This window comes from Medicago truncatula, chromosome 4 (assembly GCF_003473485.1).
Source record: "Medicago truncatula cultivar Jemalong A17 chromosome 4, MtrunA17r5.0-ANR, whole genome shotgun sequence".
NCBI lineage: Eukaryota > Viridiplantae > Streptophyta > Magnoliopsida > Fabales > Fabaceae > Medicago > Medicago truncatula.
This window is the reverse complement of record NC_053045.1, coordinates 35,891,387-35,908,808: the sequence shown is the minus strand read 5'-3', so window position 1 is coordinate 35,908,808 and position 17,422 is coordinate 35,891,387. Positions and strand designations below refer to the sequence as shown.

Here is a 17,422-nt window from a genome sequence, read left to right as displayed (position 1 = left end):
TGTTAAGTTGGGTGCTGAGTGAGTCTTTATATAGTGGTTACGATTACTGAAAAAAGGGGATAATAATGAATGAGTGATAACAAATAGATGCATGACACGTGGAATTAGTTGACGGTTAAAGGGAAACTGATAGTTAGGATTTTTCTAGGTTGTTGCTTCATGTCGGTGTCATGTGGATAAATTTCCTAATGGGCTTTTAGGTTGCCAGAATTATGCAGAACTAATTCAATCTTCTTCTGCAAGTGAGATTAGCATGGGATGGCTCGTATTAATGTTTAATGATCATGTAAAGAAATTTTAAATAAATTAATTTTAAAAACATAAGAATATAAATATATTATTATTTTTGTCATGTAATTATATCAAATACATTCATCTCAATTTAAATATTTAAATTAATTACATAAAAATAATCTAATTAATTATTTTTTTTTTTGAAAGAATAATAATCACATTAGATGATAGCTATGAAACACATATATTTATATTAAAATTATTATGATAATAGATAAAAAGGTATTAAGTTAAAATTTATGGTGATATAAATCAATATCTATTGTTTTAGAACAACATACAATTTCTCTAGATAAAAAAAATTATACGTATTTTACATTTTTCATATAGAATAATTGAAAACATACATTTTTTAAGATACTTTCTTATAAAGATATTATTTAGTAGCTAGTTGAATTTGAATATTAATTATTTTGTACTCCTCCGTTTTAAAATATAAGTGTCGTTTTAGCAAAAAAAATTGTTTCAAAATGAATGTCACTTTCAATTTTCAATGCAATAATAACTTCTTTTTTTTCAATTATACCCTTCAATTAATATTATATACACTACTTCTAATAAAAAAACATATATATTATTTGAGCACAACATTTGGTGATTACGTGAAAATAAGTTTAAATTTAAAAAATTCCTCAAATAATTTTATATAATTTAATTTTTATTAATCATTTATTAAAATTGAAAATAAAATGAGGTGCATAGATGGGAGTAGGGATATCAATTTATATCCGTAAGTGGTGATTCTCAAGGAATTGTTCCATCTGGGGCTCCGTAGGCGGAAAATGTTTCCTGGTAAGGATGGAGATGGAAGATAAAGTCCTTCAGAGGGGTGTTTAGGGACGGTGATGGGATCTTAATCCTCTCCCTACATGTACCTTGCCCTCATAAACTTTATTAAAATAACTTTTATGTGTGTATAATCAAGTATTTTATATGTTATATTATTTGTATTTTTGCACAATATATGTATAAATTTTTTGTAATGTTTTTTGTTGTCGGAATATTCAAAATAATGTCTTAATTTTTCGTTTGAAAAATAATTTGTTAATTTTTTTTTATTTGTTTTCTGATCAAAATTTAATTTTTACTAATAATTTATTTGAAAATAATAGTAATTTGATACTTTTTCATTGTTGATGGAGTCCCGTGAGAACAGGCATGGGAAGACCATACTTGAAGTGGGGAATGAAGACAAAGATAGTGAATTTGTTCACATCTCCAGATAGGAGTTAAAATGAATATCGCGTGTGTCATTTGGAAATTATCTTATTTAGAATTATCTTATTTTATGATATACAATATTAGATAGAGAGATAGATAAACAAATACAAAATATATAACTTGACAAAACGTGTTTGTTTCAAGTTATAATTGTTGATTCCCGGAAATAAAATGATAGGAATGTATATGTCTATGTTTATGTTTATTATAAGTTTACTAAATTTTATTCCCGGGTATAAAATGTTCCTGGGAATAGAAAAAATTTCCCAAGGAAAAGGGTGGGAATAAAGTTCCCATTGAAATGAGAATAAATTCATAAATAATTTACCTATTATAATCCTTATTTTTATGGTTCCTAGGAATATTATAAAGCTAACCAAACATATTTTTTCTAAATTCCTTGAAATAAAATTCTCATATTTATATTCCTAAAAATGTTATTCCTAGGAATAAATTTGGTAAACTTGAAACAAACACACCAAAGATATGAAGAGATAATGAGATAGACAAAGCAAGACAAATAGATAAATAAAACTTGAGTTTGGAATAATAAGTTCAAATATACTAAATTTGGAAATAATCAATTCTTTATTTATTTTTTACTTTTTTTATTTTAGATTCTTTATTTTCTCTCTCGAACTTGAATAAAAATTATTGTGTATAATTTGATTATCAAGGGTTTTCTAATGTAGAACTGTCCAATGATTAACCTCCTGATTTTAATTTTAGAAAATTTTAATAAAATATTGTTTTTAATCTCATTTTTTATTATTTTAAAATTTATTTTTAATAAAAATGGTAAAGATCTGCCTTTAGACCATTTATTTAAAGGCCTGTATTAGACACACCTTAAACCACCATTTTTTTTAGATGATGTGAATTAGCTTCCAAAAGTTTCTTAAAATAATTTTAAATTATCTAATGATTTATTGAAGAAATTGAGATGAATAATAAACTGTAATCTGTAAGTATGTAAAATTGTGAATAATAAACAAAACAAAATACTAAATAATTTTATAAAAAATAATAATAAATTATTGAGTCAAATTATGTTAAAATTGAATTAGACAATAAGTATTTGTATAAATAAATATTATAAATTAACTGAAAATTTAGATTATTTTTTTAAGGGAAATTTTAGATGATATGTTAAGTGGAAATTTTAAATAAAACAATTAAAAATAGAAGAAAGAAAAACATTGAGAATTCGAAAAACAACTCATTGTTTAGAGCTTAACTTAGTAATTTAATGGATAAAATTCGAATCTCAACCAAGACACTTGTAATTTGACCATCAGTGTCACTTTTAATAATAAAATATCCCCTCCCTCGTTTTTCTTATTTAAACAAATAGCAATTTTTAAAAAAAATGTTGGATATAGTAAAAATTTATATGTGTAGAATGTTGAGATGTTTAAGGTACATATAAAAAAATTAATTCATTGAAAAAAATGTTATTACGTTATTAGTACATATTCATAATCATCAAAAACACAAAATTAAATAAATTTTCAAAATATAAAATAAAATTATTAAATCATATTAAAATTAAAATAGACATTAAATAATCCTACAAAAGAATATTAGAAATCAGTTAAAGAAAATTAAATATATTTCGTGGATTGTTGAACCAAAATGGATTTTGTAAAATATCTCTGAAATTTTGATGACAACAAAGTATGAAAGAACAATCGGATATGCTAATATATGTTCACGTGTGTGGGACCATATAATTAAATTTCAAATGTGAAATCAATTTTTAGTTATGAAAGAACAAGGTTATGAGCACATTTTAAAGCATCTAATACAAGTTAAAAGCTGAAGAACTATAAGCAACTCTGAATATGTCAAGACTCTAAAGAAGTTAAGCGTTTGAAGACTCTTAGACAACATCATAAGCTTCTGACTGATTTTGTTGTATTCTAACGGAAGGTCACTATGAGACTCTGGTAGTATGGATTTTCTTCTTCTGATCGCGTGAATAAACAAAGAAATAAATTCAAGAATAAAGGGAATGAAACATATAATTCCAATTGAGATAAAAGAATTTCAAACGACCTTTCAACGACATTAACCAAATCAAGAAACATTCAATGTCTCTGATCAAGCTTCTCAATGACTCAAATTTATGCGCTGACACTCTCCAACGTCTCTCAGATTTCCCCCTATATAAGAAGTTGAAGACTCGAAGAATAATAACTACTCTCTTGATTTTCCCCTTAATCTGTCAAAATCAAAAGCACACATACACTTAGAGAATATCTTATAACAATTAAACCAAAAAAAGCCAATTCAATACGATAATAAACACTTATTTGATATTGGAGTTGTAATTGGCGTTGATTGGCTTAAGATTGGTGAAAATTGCACTTGAGAGTTTTGGAAATACCTATGGCACAATGGTTACTGTTGTGTTTCTATAACATAACGCAACATGACTTAACTCACGTTGAATGTACCAAACGTGGCTTAAGTCACGTTGGTTACACACCTACGTGAGTTAAGTCACATGGGGTATTTTTTAAAGTTCCTTCACGAGTGAGTAATTCTCGGGAGAAGAGCAATTTTCTTTTAAGTCGATAAGGATTTATGTCAAATCCCACAATGAACTTATTTCAAATCATGTTGTTGATCGTTGATGAATAATATATAAGCATCTTTATCAATATTCTTTAAGCCTTGATATTATTTCTTTTATGATGAACCTAATCCAACTTGTCTATTTTTTTCCCTTTTCAAAGTAGTTTAATAGACTAAAAATTCACCTTATTTTAAGGTGGATAAATGCGATGTCTGAGTTTGAATACCAATCCCTATATATAATATGTAATGTTTCATAAACTGAGTGAACATCACCTCCATAAACTCTATTTCAAAAAAAATAAAAAATCACCTGCATTAACTCTGTCTAAACTTTTTCTTTTCTGAAAGAAAAACTTTATTTCCATAAAAATAAAAAATAAAGATTTTTAACTTTTTCCTTTGTTTGAATAAATAACAGGAACATTTTACTTCTTTATTTGATTTTTTTTTTTCTTTTCATGTACAATTATTCGGTCTGAGTTTAAACCAGATCAAAAATAAATAATTAATTTTCATTCCTTCGAGTTCCACACCCCCTTCGACATCATCACCAAAAAATCTCCACTGAGAAAGTGTCCCACGTTTTCCTTTACCCCTTTCAATGTTGACAAAAACCCACTAAGCTACCTTCTATGGAGAATATCAAAGTTTCGATTTTTCTCTGATTCGGTATAAACTGACCAAATACTGTGCTGAAGCAATGCGTAGAGAGATCGCGTTTCTCGCTCAGCCTCGATTCCTCATTCTCCTCCTTGTTCTCTCAATTTTCATTATTTTCGCATTCTCTTCTTCTAAACTGGTATGCTCTTATGACCCTTTTGTCTATATATTGCTGTCATTGTGGATCTGATCTGGGTTATTGATAATATGAATTAAAAATGTGATTTTTTTTTTGTTTAATTTCTCTGTAATGGATTTTAAATTTTGATTTTATTATTATTGTTGTTGATTTGATGATGGATGAATCTGTTATGGATTGATGGTGTGTATTTTGCTATAGCATGCCCTTGCATTATGATTCTGTAAGGTCTAACTCAACTGACAATGTCAATGTTGTTTAGTTGGACCCTTTCACTTGGTCCTCGCAGTTGTGTGTGAGTTTCATAAAGCGTTTGTCACTTTGTTGGAAGAAAAAAAAAGTTTTTGATATTCTTATTAAGGTGGGTTCAAGTGTGTGTTAGAAGTATGAAATTAGTTAATGGATTCAAACTTACAACGGTGAAGTGTAAAGCAGCAGCTCAAGTAAATGATAAGGCAAGCTATGCGCTGAAAATGCCTCCAAGAAACGCACATTGCCACATTGCACAGATTAGATAGTTTGAAGAGGGAAGTGTATATTTAGACGAATTACGTGTACCTATGCCTCAAAAGTTGAAACTATGATTTTGAAAGAGGGGTCTGCTTAGGAGTATAGGACAGGAGGGATTTGGAAAAAGGATTGAGTTAGTGGAAGGGATGGAGGGCTTTGGGGAGTTTATTTTTCTTCATAATACAGAATCTCCCTCAATTGGGGGAACTAACAAAATGTATTGGAGGAGGATTTTGGAAGTGTTAGATAAATTCTTCAAATTCCTTTTGCGTAGTTATGATATCTTAAAAATATATTAATCATAAGCATTCTCTAATCATCCTCTACAAAATCACTCTCTTAAATAAGTTGGAAGATTTCTATCTATTTTCCTCTCATTCCCTCCCCTTTCCTCCCAAACAAAGCCTTCGGTTTCAAGGCAAGCAAGTGATGCATTAATGCTTATAGCTATGATCTAATAGAAATGTGATAGAAAGTGATCAAGTAAGATAAAGGTGCCTGGTTTGAGAGACTGTATGGCTAGAAGGATGTGGCATCAAATGAAAGAGGACGGTATTTCAAAGACCATCATTCTCTTTCCTAATTTGAAAGTAGTTGAAGGACTAACTTGATAGATTGATAATAGTTTAAGGATTATTTATTATATTTTGATAGTTCAAAGACTTCATAGAAGAGAGAGTAGTAGTTTAGGGATCAAATTGATGGTTTATTCGTAAAAAGATTGTAGTCCCTGGGCAAGCATTTCCGCAAGAGTTTGATTACAGAATGAGTCAGTCTATTGCTGAAATCAACCCATCATATTCCTGTTCGCACTTAATCGTTTCCAGCTTATTATGGGCATTTTCTGCATCTTAGAGGTTTTGTGAGAGCATTTAGACTCTTATGTAAATTTGGAAACCAAATATAAATAATTTTGGAGCAATTTGCAGTTATGTTTTGTATCATTAAGATTTAAACTTGCTTCTTTAGTTGTGGTGGTAGATTTCTATCTAGCGCAGACTCATTCTTTGAAGTTTTATGAGCCACATTCCTAATATAAGTAAGGTTCTTTTAACCCTACTATATTTTGTATGCCCCTGTGTTAAGAGCACCAATTTTAACACTCGAAGTTTATATGCAGCCACTCTTGTGTATTATCTGATTGGAAATGTTTGGTAGATCATCTTTTATTTTTTCCCACCTTTGATTTCCATATCAACTGCATATTTGGGTTCAGTCAAATAATAAACTTTTGCCTTTTCTGATGATGTAGGCCGATGAGAAAACAGAAGAGGAGCCTGAAATTACGCATAGAGTTTTCTTGGATATTGATATTGATAAACAGCGTTTAGGTTGTCTAACAACTTTTTCTTTTTCTTTACTTTTACCAATTGCTATTGCGACATACATTCGGACCAATTTAACTTACTACGTATGTTTACTAGAAAAAGAATGAGAAAATATATTAGCAACAATTTATGCTCAATCAGTATGATTTTTTTTTTTTTACTATTAATAAGCTGCAGCATGCAATAACTTTTGCAGGTAGGATCGTGATTGGATTATATGGCCAAGTGGTACCAAAAACTGTGGGTACGTCATTGGTTTTGTATTTTTGTATATGCATATTCTAAAGTGAGTCCTTACAATAGAAGAAACATAAACAATATCAACCTTTGATAAGAAAATCAATGTTTGATAGGTACACACACACACACAACAAGTTATATACTTATTAAAATTTGTTCTCTCAGCTTTCTCATCAACAATTGAGATGTTCTATACTTTTTTTCCTTTCAAAATGAAATATACTATTCTTATTATCTTATAAAACTGCAATTTTTATTGACTGGAAATTTTCTATCTGCAGAAAATTTTAGAGCTTTGTGCACAGGTAATTATAGTTTATTTTTTTCTTTTCATGTTGTTCATTAAATATTAATTTGTCCCCCATTTGGCCATGCACTAATTAGGAGTGTTCCAAATTGTTTAGGGGAGAAAGGCGAGAGTGCAAGTGGTGTAAAACTTCATTATAAAGGAACACCTTTTCATCGGATAGTATCTGGTTTTGTGATTCAGGGTGGTGATATTGTTCATCGTGATGGCAAAGCATCCGAATCTATTTACGGTGGCACCTTTCCAGACGAGAATTTCAGGATTAAACATTCTCATGCTGGTGTGTAACAATTTGCTTGGGTTTAAGTATTTCATTTTATTAGGAATACTTTACTTTCTATAACCTCGCCATTTTTTTTGTCGTTTTTGAGGTATGTGTTTTAACTTTTAAGCTGTTTCTTTAAAAACTTGCTCTATGATTGCAGGCGTTGTCTCTATGGCTAATTCAGGACCTGATTCCAATGGTTCACAGTTTTTCTTTACCACAGTGAAGGCCAGTTGGTAAGTTACTTTGTCATGACAATGCACAATTTTGAACAATTTAGACTGAGTTTGTGCGTGTGATATTGATTAATAGTCTGTCATGTAGGAAGATACAGCTTTCAAATATATTAATATGCCATCATCACTATTCATGTTATCAATTTCATCGCAAATTTATAGGTTGGATGGAGACCATGTTGTTTTTGGCAAGGTTGTTCAAGGGATGGATACCGTGTTTGCAATTGAAGGGGGGGCTGGAACCTATAGTGGGAAACCAAGGAAGAAGGTAGTAATTGCGGACTCTGGAGAGATACCGAAGAGCAAGTGGGACGAGGAAAGTTGAACACCAAAACCACATTTACCAAAACAATGATTTGGTTGGACTGTGTTAGAACATGATTCTGGGTTTCAAATCATGATTTGATAGGAAATGAAGTGTATACTTTCTCAAATCATGGTTTATAACATATAAAACCAAACGTGCTACATCTTGACCCCAAAAAATTGGTAGATTGTAACAAAATTGATTTTAATTTCATAGCTTACTATACGTGTGTATTTATTCTAATATTACAATATTAACCAGGCACTGCAACTTCAAAGTGCATTCTGTGTTCTAGTATGTATTTATGCTTGTGCTGCACTTCATACACCATTTTTGTTACCAAAAAATGATCAATGAAATTCCATATAAACCAATTGGCGTAATAATACTATGCTATGCATTAGATTAAATCAAATAATAGATACTTGGGTGAGCAATATTGATCTAACTTTGTATTCAAATGGTGGGACGAAACATGTCTTTCAAGATCTCACTCACATTTTCAGGGAATGGAATTGTTGTGCTGATAAAACCTGGATAGTATTCCAAAAGCCATTAAGGATGATTTCCATTGAAATAAGTTAGGTTTACCTTAGTACATATCCTCTCTATTTCTTAAAAAATAAATGGACATTACATACAATTAGTGCAATTTTGGTTTATATTTAATTAATGTCATAAATTCTAGCAAAATATGAATTTATATAATTGATTTACTTACTAACTATAGTAATGAACATCTTTATTTATTTTTGAAAATGGAGATGACCCTAACTCGATTAACCTGTGTTTAGATTTTGTTGATTAGCCGTTGAAATCTTTGTTGGTTTACTTTGCACTATTTTTTCTTTCCATTAGATTTTCTTTGAAAAAGTTTTTAATGAGGCAGAGAATGTTATATGTGTTGCCTTGAGTATTTGTCTAGTCTCCAAAATTTATACTATTAATTCTTTTCTTAATAATTTTTTAGACTGACAATCAATGTAATGATAGTTGTTATGAGATATCAATATAGTTGAGATGTCATAGTTTTCACTTTATTATTTCATTCCATTGCTTTCAAATAAAATAGTGGGAGCAAAATCACCGAAATCCCTATTACCTGAGTTCTGGCTACGCCACTGATTACCTGACTTTAAAAGCTATACATGATCCAAAATTTCACACAAAATATCTGTACAAATCACCGAAGTGTAACAACAGGACTACCTTTGAAGAGTAGTGATTAGAAACATCCCATTTTTTAATGTTACTAGTCGCTTGCCAGGTAAGGTCACAAGGCCAGGCACAGAGAAAGTGCATAGCCATATGTCTATGAGCTATCAATGCATGTGGTTTTTAAAACAAGATTCTGTCATGCCACTGATTTTTAGAGTACATTTGTTTTTGTCTAATTCACAACCAAACAAGTAAGCATGTGGATCTTGTTGTGCTTTTACCTTGGCTATTTGGCCCGATTACCGATGTGATTAGTCCTTGCAATTAGGCGTCATTTAAAAATTCGTCCCTGTAATTGCTAATCCTTGCAATTGTTAATCATTTAAAATTTGGTCCTTGGACCAACTTAATCACTGCCATGTCACTAATTTGATGACGTGCAATCACTGTCACACATGAAATTCCAATTTTGCCCTTAAGAAGAGGACAAAATATTGAAGAAAGAATTGGAAACCCAGGGGTAAAATTGGAATTTCATGTGGCGTGGCAGTGATTAAGTGGGGAGAGGGACGAAATTTTAAATGATTAACAATTGCAAGGCTAAATTGCCAGGATTAGCAATTACAGGGACAAATTTTTAAACGACCCCTAATTGCAAGGACTAATCACATCATTAAGCCTTTTTTATATGATTTATTTGCAGTACCTCTCAAGCAGTAAAACAATATATTTGTATAACTAAGCTGTAAAACAATAAAATTAAAAACATATTTTTGTTATACAATTAAAAGTTTATATTAGTTGGATTTTAAGGGCACACGAGAGAGAAACTTAAGGACTACTAATAGATGTACTGTAATATTACTTATCAACTAAGGAATCAATGAACAATAGGGTTTGAATCTACATATACGCCCTTATGTTTTTTATTCCTATAATTATTTCAACATTTTGTTTTGTGGTTCTAAAATCAATTTTCAACTTTTAGTCCCCAAGTTCAGAAGCACCACTTTTGTATCTACTTTGAAGTCAATTTATGTATATCATTTTGAAATTTTGAATGAGTTTTTACATGAATATTTATAATATTATAAAAATCTCTCAAAAAATATCTAATATAATATGAATTAAATATAATTTTTTAACTGTCAAAAACATAAATATTATATTTAATTCATTCTTTGTTAAAAATATGTATTAAACATGACTGTAACAAAAATTAAAATTTTGAATGATATGACTTAAAAGAAAAGACAAAAAATGGTGATGAAAATCTTTTGAAAAATTAAAAACCAATTTTTTTTCCTTGTCCTTGTTTCGCCCCTCTTTGGAGCTTGGTTAGGTTTTGGATGAACATCTCATCAGCCGATCCGGTCTCTCTTCATGATCATATTGTTTAGTTTGTTGACTCCTCTGGTGGCTCACGAACACGTCGTTCTTTTATGTAAATTATTTGGTTTTGCGCTTGGGTTTTGTGGAATGAGCGAAATAATAGAGTTTTCAAGAATAAGGAAAATACAATTCATCAACTACTAGAAAAAATCAAGTTACATTCTTTTTGGTGGCTGAAAGTTTATAATGTCAATCTCGGTTCAAACTTTCATATGTGCAAGGGTGGATAATCATGCGTGGTTATAGCCACACTTAGCTATAGTGTGGATCCTCCCTTGCACATATGAAAGTTTGAACCGAGATTGACATTATAAGCTTTCAGCCACCAAAAAGAATGTAACTTCACTTTTTTTTTTGTTTGCATCCTCAAAATATTGATTATATACTATGTATGTTGCACATATATCACATTCCATTTAAACCTCAAACATTTTTTGTTGGTTAGTGATGCATGCCAGTCTTCCTATCAATGCCTTCAGAGGCTTACGCCATCTTGCCACTAACGTAACTTGTCAAAGGCGTGGTGTGACCGTATAAAGTGATATGTATACTCTTCGCGATTGTCCCAGCACAATGTCTATTTGGAGGTATTTTCGTTCCACTTATCCTGATTATTTTTACATGCAAGATTGTCAAAAGTGGTTTAAACACCATTCTACTATTGAGACGGGCACTATGTTCATAGTAACTTGTTTTGAGATTCGGCGAAACAGAAACAAAGAGATTTTTCAAAATGTGAAAAAAGATCATTGGGCTTCTGTCAATAGTATATTCTTTTATCATTCCTCCATGGTTGTTGTTCTTGGTCGTACCAGTAAGCATCATGTGGTGCGTCATGTTTGTTGGTATCCTCCCCCTGAAGGTTATATTAAAGTAAATGTGGACGACTCTTATTTTGGCAATCCTGCCAATGCAGGTTTTGGAGGTCTTTTGAGGAATGATAGAGGTGTCTGGATTCATGGTCTTCCCAAATCTTGTGATAGAGCTTCAAATTTATTGGCTGAACTTTAAGCTATACGAAGAGGTCTTCAAATGGCTTGAGATCTTGGTTATAGGTCCACCATCTTAGAATCTGATTCTCAAACAGCTTTGAGTTTGGTTGCAGATACTACACATAATGATTTTCATCCACATGCAACTTTACTCTCTTTAATTAGAAAGTCTACTTCTCTTCATTGGATGGTTTCACTTACTCATACCTTACGAGAAGACAATGAATGTGCTGATTGGTTGACCAAGTTTGGTGCTACCAACGTCGACTCCTTGAAAATATGGACAACTCCTCCTCCTCAATTAGATACCATTTTACTTGGGGATATCTCTAGAGCGTTAAAGCAACAAATTATTTAGTCTTTTTCTTACTTTTCACCTTAATAAAAATAAAATATCACATTCCATTTTATGGTCTAGCGATTGAGGGAGTTTTATATTCTTGCACATGTCAAAAAGTTAAAATATTTATATGGATAAAAAATAATAGTTGTTTTTTTTTTTTAGAAAAAAAAAACAATTAATTGTTGTCATCAATTTGATTTACTATTAATTATTAAACTAAAAAGCATTTTAAAAAAATAATAAAAATAATAAAACTAAAAACCGTTAAATGTTGAGCAAGACAAACAACTTAACTCATCGAACTCATTCACTCGTATCATTATCTCACCTGACAAAACTAGTACCACCTTTCATCTCTTTGCCTAAAACCACATTCATAACAAAAATTGTCATATCCAATCATTAATCTACGAACTCTCAGAAACCATTCTTGTTTATATAGTATTTTTTTTGATCAAACTCAACAAAATTTAACACATTAAGTAGATTAGTGGAATATTCTTTTCTTAATCCTTTATTGCCCAGCCACTCTGTATTGAATTTTTTTTGAGTCCAACAAACAAATAAAACAAAACCCAACAACATTACCTCACTCAAACCACCATTCAAACACAGAGATCCTCAAACATAAAACCTCAAAATCTTGTTCTTTTTTTCTCTCTCTCTCTCTTTGAGCTAAAACTATAATCATGGATGATCCAAACAACAAAGACTCTTCATCTTCATCATCTTTATTATCACAACCTTTCTTACCAAAACCCTCAATAATCACAACATACCCAACACTAGAAGACCAAGATTCAAACCAAGAATCTGACTCAAATCAACAATACCTTCACATCACATACAATCATGGTCCACGTTCCTTCAAAGACTTACCTTTTCTCATCCTCTTTCTTCTCTTCGTTCTCTCCACTTTCGCCTTTGGAATCTTCTCAATCTTCCATAGAAACAACAATTACTCAACTCTTAATTCTTATACCTATGACACCAGCACAACCTCTTGCATCAACCCTTCATTTTCATCCAATTTTTTCACCAATAATTTTCTCTCTTTATCATCACCTTTTGTGAAAGATTTAATATGGACACTTGTTATCACGTTGATTTTGAGCTTACCCATTTGCTGGTTGTTGCTTCTTTTATTGAAGCATTACACCAAACACCTTGTCTACGCTTCGATACCGTTTTTTATTCTCATACCAATTTTTCTCAATGTTTACTGGTTTGTTGCTTGCACTATTAAGACTTCATGTAGTGAAAATTTTCCTATGGTGTATAGAATTTTGGTGTTGGTTTTTGTTTTTTTGGTGATTGGTGTGATTGTGTGGATTCTTGTGATAAATTGGCACCGTGTGGAGCTTACTGTGAGTATAATTGGGGTTGCTTCCGATGCGCTTTCGTGGAATATGGGTTTGTTTGGGGTGCTTCCTTGTTTGACAATTGGGCTTGTTGTGTATTACGTGCCGATTGTGGTTTTTCTGGTGTTTGCTAAGTATAATGGGAAGGTTGTTCCTAAGAAATTGCATAGTGAATATGAATGTGTTTGGAAGGAGGATTCTTGGGTGCCTGCTTATTTTGCATTGGCAATACTTACTATGTTGTGGTCAGCTGCAGCTATGCTTGAAGCTCAGGTTTATGTTATTAGCGGGACTATTGCTCGATGGTATTTCACTAAGGATTTTGAGGCTCCTACAAAGAGTATTAGAACTTCTCTCAGGTTTATACCGCTTTTCCTTTTGTCTTATTTGTTTTGTGGAATCATGTTTCATTTCACTAGAGGGTAGTCAAATCGCTATAGGCAGAGTAAGACCTAGAAAAACTGCTAAGAGAAAAATATAGTAAGAAAGACCTAGAGATTAATTAGTTGGACATAAATATAATAGATTTTGTATCGTTCAATCCATGTAGACGACCCTACTCAGTGAGATAAGATTTGGTTGTTGTTGTTGTTGTTGTTCATGTTTTATTTCACTCTGTCTCAGTATCACCACATATTGTTTATTTGACATGAGATGTCACGAGTGATAAAATACAATTCACACTAGTTTTAGGTATCGCCCTGCATGTATATAGACAAAAATTCTCTCAATGGTTGGTAGATATCTCCAAATTCCCTTGTCCTGTGCAGTGCTAGCATAATATCTAAAAAATATTGTGCGAGAATGATTAGTTCAACTGTGTGTTTTGATTTGATTCCAATATGTTGTTGTTTACAGATCAAAGTGTATTGAATTTCTATCTGATGTTGAAATGCTTAGTTTGAGAATATTTTCTTTTTGGTTCAATTTTCAGTTCAAAGTGTTTTGAGAATATATACCGATGAATCAAATGGTCAAATTGGTTGCTTGTGAAATTTTGATGGTTCTAGAGAACTGTGAGCCATTACCTGTGATGTGTGTTGTTGCTTCTGATTTTAGTCATTCCCTGTGGCCTGTAGCATATTCCTTGAATGGCAGATAGGAAAAAATTATGAAAATAGGTATCAAGACTAAATGAATGATTGTTTTGCATTTAGAGAGACATTAACTGTGAGAATTTGGCTGGCAGAAATGCTTTCGGTCCTTCTTCTGGAACAATATGTTTGTCGGGATTGCTTATCTTTGTTGTTCGAGTGGTGCGTTCTGTCGTTGATAATGCAAGACAAGAGGCTGCTCCCGGACTAGTGAACATTGTATTGCGGTGCTGCGTAAATGCCTTACTGACAGCTGTTGATTTTCTTAATAAGTTTACTATCAACTTTGCTGCAATAACCGGTGAAGCTTACTGCTCATCTGCAAGAATGACATATGAACTTCTAAGACGTAATCTTCTCTCTGCTGTTTTTGTGGAGACCATATCATCTCGCCTTCTGGTTGGAATTGTTTTTGTCCTGTCAGCAATATACACAATTGTGGTATGTGCTTTAATATCTCTCTTGTTAATTCTCATGCTTTGCATTAGAGGTTTTCCACCATGTTTATGTTTGAGGCTTCCCCCTGTGTAGATTAGATATTTGCCACTTTGTGCAAGTGCTTAGTGTAAGCTTTAATTACAACATATCCTCTTCAAGCATGAGGAAGAGTATATAGCTCTAACTCGTGGTCGTTGAATATTAAGTATTGATAGACAACTTATAAACATCCATCCATTAACTTCTCTACATTTTAAATTGCCAGCCATAAATCATGGCCAGTTTATGTTTCTTTATTTTAAGGTGAGAATGAAGTTGCAAGAAGATCATCTCTCAAACCTCATTTTCTGAAATTTCATTCCTTAAGACACAACTTTCAATTCAAGTATCATCATAAAACTTAAACTAACATTTGTGAACAAACAAGCAAGTATTAATTTCAATTTGGATGACCAATTTAAATCACCAAATTAAGAATTTTCTCTTGGCAAATTTACCCTAACAGGAGATTTAGATTTCAGAGTACTAAAATCAATAGTTCTTGAAATTAGAATCATTTTGAACAAATATAAATTTTATCGGTTAAACATATTTCAATAAAAAATAGAGCTTAGGAACTTTGTAGCACTAGCAAGTATTGGACTATGTTACCACTTTTCTACCATGATAATTGATAAGGCATTATTTTCCCCCTCCCAACTTTGTGAAAACTTAATGTAATTCCCTTTTCGATCCTTCAATATTTTTATAATCCTAGCTTCAAAATATATAAGTTAATGTAAGAATCTGAGAAGATCAAATTGACAAGCTTAGAAAGCTTACCTAACACGATTCACCAGCTTTTCCAGCAACTTTTAAACTTGATCATCGATGAAACAAAACGGTGCAGTAATTGATTGATTTTGACCCAAATAGATGAAAACTTGAACAATATCGTGTGAAGGGAAAGAAAGTAATATATAGTTGAACAAGCAACAAGGTTTTTCAAGTAGAGACTAAAGTATGGGATAATTTGTATAGCTCTAACCCCTAGTCATTAGTTATTGATAGAGAGAACTGGCAACATATCCTCCAGCTAACTTCTCTAGAATTTTAATTGGCGGCCATAAATCATGCCCATTCTATGTTTTCTGTCTCATACAAACCATTTTTTAGAGATGAGGAGGCTACTGGAAGATTATCTGAAATTTCATTTTCTTATAAAATTCCTGCATATAAGGTCTGAAAAATTATATGAACCATTTTTAAGTCTGAAAACTCTCTCGGTAGACTTTTGGGGAGAAAAGAAGTGTGCTAGTTCATTGGTTGGATTGCTTGTGCTGTCTATTTAAGTAATTGTTGCCGGTTTTTTTCTTCCATTTTCATTATATTCTGTTTATATATTTAAGTTTGTCCTAATTGTTAATCTAAAATCCAGGTCTGTGTTATCTTAAAAGCTGCGACCAATCTCGGGTCTGATGCATATTTTGTGGCAGCGGCAGCATGGCTACTACTGATAATAGTGCTGGGTTTCCTTGTGCATGTGCTCGACATTGTAATTGACACAATTTATGTCTGTTATGCCATAGACAGAGACAGAGGAGAGGTTTGTAAGCAAGATGTTCACGAGGTTTACGTTCACCTTCCCATAAGTAGAAGTCTCAGACAATCTAATATTACAAGAACTTTAGGTGTATAAATAATTCTTAGGATTCAAATGTTTTTGAATCCTTGGAAAGCTATTTTGAGGACAGTGTGAAGTTAGAATTTACTGTAAGCTTGTTGTGCATACTTTCGAATGTTTCTTCTATAAATTTTGTTTTACAATTTTTACATAAAAGGGTAAATTTTTAGCTACTTTGGAAGTTGACTTCAGTTTTTAGTGTAACCTGTATCATGTGTATTTTGTATGGGGAAAAGGCACTAGTTCACATTACTAATAAAAATTATTGTTGGAGGACTAAGCAAAATAACATCTTGTTCTGTTACCTTAGCAACTTATTACTTGTATAGAACTGTAAAGGCAACAATTCCAAGTATCTGTTTCTTCTGCTTTCTTATGGGTGAGATTTTTCTTTTGTCAATTATTAATAAGAATAAGTTTGGTTTAGACATGTAAAATAGGCTGGCCAGGGGGTAAATCAGTTTGTGAATTGAAAAATCACATAGACCAACTTAGTTTTTTTTTTTGGCAAAAAATTTGGGCAATATCATTTTGTTGGCCTGACAAAAGGAAGATGGATTTAGATATTTAGATGAGTTAATCCAACTTCTATTCTCTAGCATTAGTATTGAAAAACTTGTATGTTATTTGATAAGTGCCCCATTATTAAGAGCACCTGAGCATGTGCCTTGATACCTCCCATTTGTTATTCAGATCTGAATAATTTTTTTAAAAAAGTCCATCTGACTATATATATATAATGATACAATATCTGGTGTTGTATATAGAGTAATGCATAATCAAGAGTGCATGGGAGCAGGTTAAAAATTTGGTCCCTCCATACATATGGCTGACGGTTTCTTTTCTGTCTTTGAGTGAACAATAAAGTAAAAACATAATCTGATGGGCATA

General features: G+C 31.6%; 2 protein-coding genes across 2 annotated transcripts; both read left to right on the top strand.

Moving 5' to 3' along the window:
- The first annotated feature begins 4,565 nt into the window (after positions 1–4,565).
- On the top strand, positions 4,566–8,415 carry LOC25492782 (peptidyl-prolyl cis-trans isomerase CYP21-1). Its single transcript, XM_013601019.3, has 7 exons — positions 4,566–4,897; positions 6,660–6,738; positions 6,932–6,979; positions 7,257–7,280; positions 7,380–7,562; positions 7,708–7,783; positions 7,946–8,415. Exons 1-7 carry the CDS (start codon positions 4,799–4,801, stop codon positions 8,106–8,108), a joined length of 672 nt encoding a protein of 223 aa, XP_013456473.1. The 5' UTR covers positions 4,566–4,798; the 3' UTR covers positions 8,109–8,415.
- A 3,874-nt stretch (positions 8,416–12,289) lies between these two features.
- LOC25492780 (CTL-like protein DDB_G0274487) lies at positions 12,290–16,835 on the top strand. Its single transcript, XM_013601017.3, has 3 exons — positions 12,290–13,695; positions 14,526–14,871; positions 16,286–16,835. The coding sequence occupies exons 1-3, from the start codon at positions 12,665–12,667 to the stop codon at positions 16,544–16,546; spliced, it is 1,638 nt and encodes a 545-aa protein (XP_013456471.1). The 5' UTR covers positions 12,290–12,664; the 3' UTR covers positions 16,547–16,835.
- The last annotated feature ends 587 nt before the right edge of the window (positions 16,836–17,422 follow it).

Bases quoted from the DNA above. Each gene is read 5' to 3' on its own strand.
- LOC25492780 (XM_013601017.3), top strand. From the start codon at position 12,665: ATGGATGATCCAAACAACAAAGACTCTTCATCTTCATCATCTTTATTA. The intron at 13,696-14,525 runs GTTTATACCGCT...TTTGGCTGGCAG, and splicing joins AGTATTAGAACTTCTCTCAG to AAATGCTTTCGGTCCTTCTT. The intron at 14,872-16,285 runs GTATGTGCTTTA...TCTAAAATCCAG, and splicing joins CAGCAATATACACAATTGTG to GTCTGTGTTATCTTAAAAGC.
- LOC25492782 (XM_013601019.3), top strand. From the start codon at position 4,799: ATGCGTAGAGAGATCGCGTTTCTCGCTCAGCCTCGATTCCTCATTCTC. The intron at 7,281-7,379 runs GTAATTATAGTT...CAAATTGTTTAG, and splicing joins TTTTAGAGCTTTGTGCACAG to GGGAGAAAGGCGAGAGTGCA. The intron at 7,784-7,945 runs GTAAGTTACTTT...GCAAATTTATAG, and splicing joins ACCACAGTGAAGGCCAGTTG to GTTGGATGGAGACCATGTTG.